The sequence below is a fragment of the Papio anubis genome, chromosome 20 (assembly GCF_008728515.1).
Source record: "Papio anubis isolate 15944 chromosome 20, Panubis1.0, whole genome shotgun sequence".
NCBI classification, from domain to species: domain Eukaryota; kingdom Metazoa; phylum Chordata; class Mammalia; order Primates; family Cercopithecidae; genus Papio; species Papio anubis.
The window spans coordinates 37,145,307-37,152,504 of record NC_044995.1 but is presented as its reverse complement, the minus strand read 5'-3'; the positions used below and the strand labels follow the sequence as shown (position 1 = coordinate 37,152,504).

Here is a 7,198-nt window from a genome sequence, read left to right as displayed (position 1 = left end):
ATTTCAAAAATATAAGTGAACGTTGAGCTCAGCAATGGAAGTTACAATATAGAAAGTAGTGGCAATGGACACCAATTAGAGGAGAAAGTGCTTTTTGTGTTTTTGCTTTGTTTTGTTTTGTTTTTTGAGATGGAGTCTCACTCTGTCGCCCAGGCTGGAGTGTTGTGGCTCAATCTTGGCTCACTGCAGCCTCTGCCTCCCGGGTTCAAGTGTCTCCTGCCTCAGCCTCCCGAGTAGCTGAGATTACAGGTGTGCACAAGCACACCCAGCTAATGTTTGTATTTTTAGCAAACCAAGGGTTTCTCCACATAGGCCAGGCTGGTCTCAAACTGCAGACCTCTAGTGATCTGCCCGTCTCGGCCTCCCAAAGTGCTGGGATTACAGGCATGAGCCACCGTTCCTGGCCCAGGAAGTGGGGATTTTGAAGGGGTTCCAATAAAAGCAGAACATGTACCCAAGGACCTTTGCAATTAAACACCAAAGAGAAACAGGACATTGGCTGTGGAGGGTACACACTGATGTGATGGTATTTCATTTTTGATTTTTAAAAAGAGGCATGTTTGAATATGTTTTCATATTGATGAGATAGATCTAGACCAATGAATTCCTTCTCCACGCTATCTGACCTCAGCAGTTCATGAGGCATGCATTTTGTAGGATCTTCTCTTGTTTGGGTAATCAAATGAAATTTGTTTTTGTTGTTGTTGTTGTTGTTGTTGTTGAGACAGAGTCTCGCTCTGTCGCCCGACTGGAGTACAGTGGCACGATCTCCACTCACTGCAAGCTCTGCCCCCTGGGTTCATACCATTCTCCTGCCTCAGCCTCCCGAGTAGCTGGTACTATAGGTGCCCACCACCATGCCTGGCTAATTTTTTTGTATTTTTAGTAGAGATGGGGTTTCACCATGTTCGCCAGGTCTCGATCTCCTGACCTCGTGATCCACCCTCGAGAGAGTGCCTCGGCCTCTCAAAGTGCTGGGATTACAGGTGTGAGCCACCACGGCCGGCCAATCAAATGAAACTTTAAAATGTACGTAAGAAGTGAAAAATGGTGTGTACTAATGACTTTTACTTTGCAATTATGTTCATACTAGTGACACTGAATATATTTGTGTTTGTTAGCCATTTGCCACTCTATTGCAAATTGTCTGCCCAAGTTTGTCGCTATTATATGATGGGTTTGCCTTGTTTTTGTCCCTGTTTTTCGACTGCATCTTTTTTTTTTTTTTTTTGAGATGGAATCTCCCTTTCGTTGCCCATACTGGTGTACAGTGGTGGTGCCATCTCGACTCGCTGCAACCTTGGCCTTCCAGGTTCAAGCGATTGTCCTGCCTCAGACTCCCGATCCGCTGGGATTACAGGCACCTGGCACCATGCCTGGCTAATTTTTGCATTTTTAGTGGAGACGGACTTTCCCCATGTTAGCCAGGCTGGTCTCGAACTCCTGATGTCAGGTGATCCGCCCGCCTCCGCCTCCCAAAGTGCTGGGATTACAGGCATAGGCCACCATGCACAGCCTGATTGCATTCTTTACAACATAAGAATTGGAGCTTTCCTCAATTTTGGGATCTGTCATTTACTTCTTTTATGTAAGGATCAACGTATCTGAGGGGGTTTTGTGAAAGTTTATAAATCTTAAGTAGCCAAATTCGTCCATTGGTTATATTGTTTTCCCCTCATTGCTTTAAAAGTGTAGAAAGTTGTTCCATATCATTTCACTAAATAAGTCTCCTTTTACATACGTTTCCAGCTTCTTTTCATACCTCTGCCCTTTCTTATCGTGTCTTTTGACTTTTTCCATTCAATCTATTTGAAGAAGTTGCATCACTTTGGTCCTTATTTGAAAATCATTCCTTAGCATCTCTTTATCTCTCCTAAACATTTGAAGCTTTATATGTTTATATAAGATGAAATTATAACCTTAGTACTGTTTCCTCCCCACATTTTAAACATTTTCCTGTGATTTTCTTCAATTTCCAAGAGAGGTAATTTCACCATGTATTAGTGGTGCACTTTCGTGTCAGTAAATTATTATTGTCATATTTTTCTATAAGGTTTTTTCAGACTTTCCTTCTACGTTGTTTCATACAGCTGTTTTGAAATGACTACTCTTTTTTAATTTTTATTTTTAGTTCTGGGGTACATGTGCAGGATGTGCAGGTTTGTTATGTAGTAAACGTGTGCCATGATGGTTTGCTGCACCTATCAACCCGTCACGTAGGTATCAAGTTCAGCATGTATTAGCTACTTTTCCTAACGCTCTCCCTCCCACCACTCCACGACCCGACAGGCCCCCGTGTGTGTTGTTCCCCTCCCTGTGTCCATGTGTTCTCATTGTTCAGCTCCCACTGAGAACACGTGGTGTTTGATTTTCTGTTCCTATGTTAGTTTGCTGAGGATAATGGTTTCCAGCTTTATCGATGTCCCTGCAAAGGACATACACTATGGAATACTATGCAGCCGTAAAGTGAAATAACTATTCTTAACCTAATAGCATCCTCACTTATATTCTTTTCTCCAAAATATTTTAGTTTCTCATAAATCTTCTCTTTCCAAATGCACACATACCTATTCATACAGTGTTTACACAAAGGAAGAGTAGTATGCTATGCATAACACATGTGCTATTTATATTTCACTATAGGTTTTTGTTTTTTTTTTAAGCTTGTCTTCCCCTTTCCTTTCTCAGTTGATAAATGCTATGGAAAATTTTGTGATTTTTATGTTAAAAATTGGTTCTCGTCCAGGGGAAATTTTGTCCTCTGGGGGACATTGAGCAATGACTAATTTGGCTGTCATGCTGGGAAGGGTCAGTAGAGAAAAGGGAAGCTGATAAACATCGTACAATGCACAGGACAGACCCAGACACAACAAATGAGCTGGCCCAGAGGTTCCTTTTTATTTCCTTTTTGAATAGTTGGTTTATATCATTTGCTTATTTTTTTCCACAGCGGTTCTCAACATATCAGTGTCTTGACATGGAAAAGATATCACCATGTTTGATATTCGGTAAATTTCCCTTTGTCTTTTCTGCATTTTGCTGGGCCTCAGGGATATAACAGGAGTTGGAAAGTTTTCAAAACTAGGGAAACTTTTTCTTCCTTGTGGTCTCTCTGGGACTATGTGAGCTTATTAGATTATTTTTCCCTTTAGATCTGATTGATTCTTCCCTCTCTGTCTCTCGGGGTTTTTTGTTTGTTTGTTTTCTTATTGTTGTTTTTGAGACAGAGTCTCTCTCTGTCACCCAGGCTGGAACACAGTGGCATGATCTCAGCTCACTGCAACCTCCACCTCCTGGGTTCCAGTGATTCTCCTGCCTCAGCCTCCCAGATAGCTGGGAATACAAGTACGCGCCACTATGCCAGGCTAATTTTTGTATTTTTCGTGGACGAGGTTTTCCCATATTGGCCAGGCTTGTCTCGAACTCCTGACATCAGGGGATCTGCCCACCTTGACCTCCCAAAGTGCTAGGATTATGGGAGTGAGCCACCAAGCCAGTTGCCTCTCTGCTTATGAAGCAGATTTTTATTCTTTAAACATAGGGCAGGAAAAGGCCATCTCAAAATAGAACCTTGAGGTTACATACGCATGGGAAGTTTCCAAACTGGAACTTCTAGCTACCATATCTATATCCTCTAGGGGAAAGATAATTTGATATTAAGAATTTGCCTGGTGTCCATTCCTTTCTAATACTGTCAGTGGGATGAGAAACCTGAGGGAGTACCATGGCCCCAGGAAGCCATGGCTGCATGTGTGAATGCGTTCTCTCTGTGTGTGCATGTGTGTGGGTGCACGACTTTAGGCTGAGCACAGGTTTCAGAAATAGGGAACCTGAGCTCTATATTTCAAAAGGTAACCATCATATAAAGACCAGATCTCAAGAAAATATCAGTAAGCAGAATGGGCATGCATTGCAGTTCATGAAACACCTTTGCAACCAAATTAATACAGTGAAAATGCATCGATATCTGGACAGAGGGACTCCTTGTGTCTTCGAGTTTCAGCAGCTATGAGGACGGTTCCTTCCCCAACATCCTCCAACAGCCCTCGCCTCTTGCTCATTCCGCTGCCACACTGTCTTCTTCGCAGTCCTCGAATATCTGAAAGAAGCACATTCCCCGGGGTCTTTCATTGATCGTTTCTTCTGATTTGCACACACTTCTGCAGGGAACATAGTGACCCCACCCTGTCTTCATTATAGTCTCTCTTCAGTTGTCACCTTCTCTGCTGGTCCTGCCTGAACACTTGGGAAAATCTAATACCCATCCACTCTTTCCTTCTAACCTCCTTCTTCGTCACCATCTACACAGTGTATGGCATTTTAAAAATGTACTTGTGTTTTTCATTCATCATTAAATTGTAGGGAATTATTATTTATTTATTTATTTATTTATTTATTTATTATTTTACTTTTTTTTTTTTTTTTTTAAGACAAGGTCTCACTCTGTCAACCAGGTTTTAGTGCAGTGGCATGATCTCGGCTCACTACAATCTCCACCTCCTGGGTTAAAGCGATTCTCCTCCCTTTGCCTCCCAAGTACCTGGGATTACAGGCACGAGTCACCACCCCTGGCTAATGCTTTTTGTATTTTTACCTAAGACCAGATTTTGCCCTGTTGGCCAGGCTGGTCTCGAACTCCTGACCTCAGGTGATCCATCCACCTCGGTCTCCCCTAGTGCTGAGATTACAGGAGTGAGCCACTGCACCCGGCCAATATTAACTTCTTGACTGTAAAATATAAGTGAGAATATGTCTGATATGTTTGTAATGCATGCTTGTATCATGTTCTCTTTCTCTCTCTTTTGGAAGTCACATCAACAATATGAAAGCAGGGAATGAGACACAAATTTCACAATTCCTTCTCCTGGGACTTTCAGAGGAACCAGAATTGCAGCCCTTCCTCTTTGGACTGTTCCTGTCCATGTACCTGGTCACCGTGCTTGGGAACCTGCTCATCATCCTGGTCACAATCTCAGACTGTCACCTCCACACCCCCATGTACTTCTTCCTCTCCAACTTGTCCTTCATAGACATCTGTTTTGTGTCCACCACTGTCCCGAAGATGCTGGTGAACATCCAGACACAGAGCAGAGTCATCACCTATGCAGGCTGCATCACCCAGATGTGCTTTTTCATATTCTTTGCGGGACTGGATATCTTTATGCTGACCGTGATGGCCTATGACAGGTTTGTGGCCATCTGTCACCCCCTGCACTACACGGTCACCATGAACCCCAGGCTCTGTGGACTGCTGGTTCTGGCGTCCTGGATCATGAGTGCCCTGAATTCTTCGTTGCAAAGCTTAATAGTGCTGCGGCTTTCCTTCTGCACAGACTTGGAAATTCCCCACTTTTTCTGTGAACTTAATCAGGTGGTCCACCTTGCCTGTTCTGACACCTTTCTTAATGACATGGTGATGTATTTGGCATCTGCGCTGCTGGGCGGTGGTGCCCTCTCTGGGATCCTTTATTCTTATTCTAAGATCGTTTCCTCCATACGTGGAACCTCGTCAGCTCAGGGGAAGTACAAGGCATTTTCCACCTGTGCATCTCACCTCTCGGTTGTCTCCTTATTTTATGGTACGCTCCTAGGAGTGTACTTTAGTTCTGCTGCAACCCGTAACTCACACTCAAGTGCTGCAGCCTCGGTGATGTACACCGTGGTTACCCCCATGCTGAACCCCTTCATCTACAGTCTGAGAAATAAGGACATAAAGAGAGCTCTGGTGAGATTCCTCTGGAGGAAAACTCTAAAAGGATCAATTTTCCTTCAGCTAAAGAAGTGCCCATAATAGCACGACACAAAGCCTCAGAGCTTTGAAATCTGTTTAGAATATGGACGTTGAAATTGTTCCTTCTACGTACCTCCTGGATTATCCGTGACTTTGATTACACCTTCCTTATACAATGTTAGCGACTCACTTCATCAAGCTTTTTGCTCTGTCTGCTATCTAGACAGTTCTGCTTTTTGTCTCTTTTTGTATTTTCACCTGTTGATACAAACTACGGGTCAGAAATACATGGAATCTGGGGCCAGGTATGGTGGCTCATGCCTGGCATCCTAGTGCTTTGGGAGGCCGACGGGGGCAGATCACCTGAGGTCAGGAGTTTGATACCAACCTGGGCAACATGGTGAAATCCCATCTCTACTAAAAATACAGAAATTAGCTAAACATGGTGGCAGGTGCCTGTAATCCCAGTGACTTGGGAGGTTGAGGTGGGAACCGGGGAGGCGGAGTTTGCAGTGAGCTGAAATCCCACCACTGTACTCCAGCCTGGGTGACAGAGTGAGACTCTGTCTCAAAAATAAATAAATTAATTAATTAATTAAAATAAAAATACATGGAATCCCATTCATTTCATGGAGCAACATGGATTTCTTAAGAATAATTTCTTCTCAAATGACACATACTAAATAATTTTTTTTTCTTTTGAAAAATGTTGTATGTTGTATTCTTCAATGGAGGAAGAAGACTACACTTGGAAATGAAAGTCATTTGTGTAACTCTATAGTAGAAGAAAACACTTTTTCAATTTGGTGTTCGTTATACCTTTGTACATCACCACCTAAACTGTTCTTCCTGATAACATGGTGATAACACATCAGCTTGTTTGATCACTTGCCACTGGGTGTTATTCTCATCTTTAGAATTCTTTTTCTTATTCAGCTCGGTGTCCAAAGTGCATACACAGTCACTGGTAAAAAACTGATTTTCATCTACATGTCTCCAAATGGACAAATTTGAAAAAAATGGTTTGTCTTAGTATGGCATTAGAGTCAGAGATAAAAGTTAGTATGAGTAAATTTAAAATTATGTATTTAACCCACAGCCAACATAATACTGAATGGGGAAAAGTTGAAAGCATTCCCTCTGAGAATGGGAACAAGACAAGGACGCCCACCCTCACCACACCTCTTCAACAGAGTACTGGAAGTCCCAGCCAGAGCAGTCAGAGAAGAGAAAGAAATAAAGGGCATCCAAATCAGTAAAGAGGAATTCAAACTGTCACTGTTTGCTGACAATATGATTGTTTACCTTGAAAACCCTAAGGACTCCTCCAGAAGGCTGCTAGAACTGATAAAAGAATTCAGCAAAATGTCCAGATACAAGATTAATGTACACAAATCGGTAGTTCTTCTATATATCAACAGTGACTATGTGGAGGATCAAATCAAGAAACTGCAAAAATAAAAATGA

The 7,198-nt window shown here is 42.5% G+C and overlaps 1 protein-coding gene across 1 annotated transcript; it reads left to right on the top strand.

The window, feature by feature from the left end:
* The first annotated feature begins 1,417 nt into the window (after positions 1–1,417).
* On the top strand, positions 1,418–6,126 carry LOC101000713 (olfactory receptor 7A10-like). Its single transcript, XM_021930804.2, has 2 exons — positions 1,418–3,008; positions 4,810–6,126. The coding sequence occupies exons 1-2, from the start codon at positions 2,995–2,997 to the stop codon at positions 5,789–5,791; spliced, it is 996 nt and encodes a 331-aa protein (XP_021786496.2). The 5' UTR covers positions 1,418–2,994; the 3' UTR covers positions 5,792–6,126.
* The last annotated feature ends 1,072 nt before the right edge of the window (positions 6,127–7,198 follow it).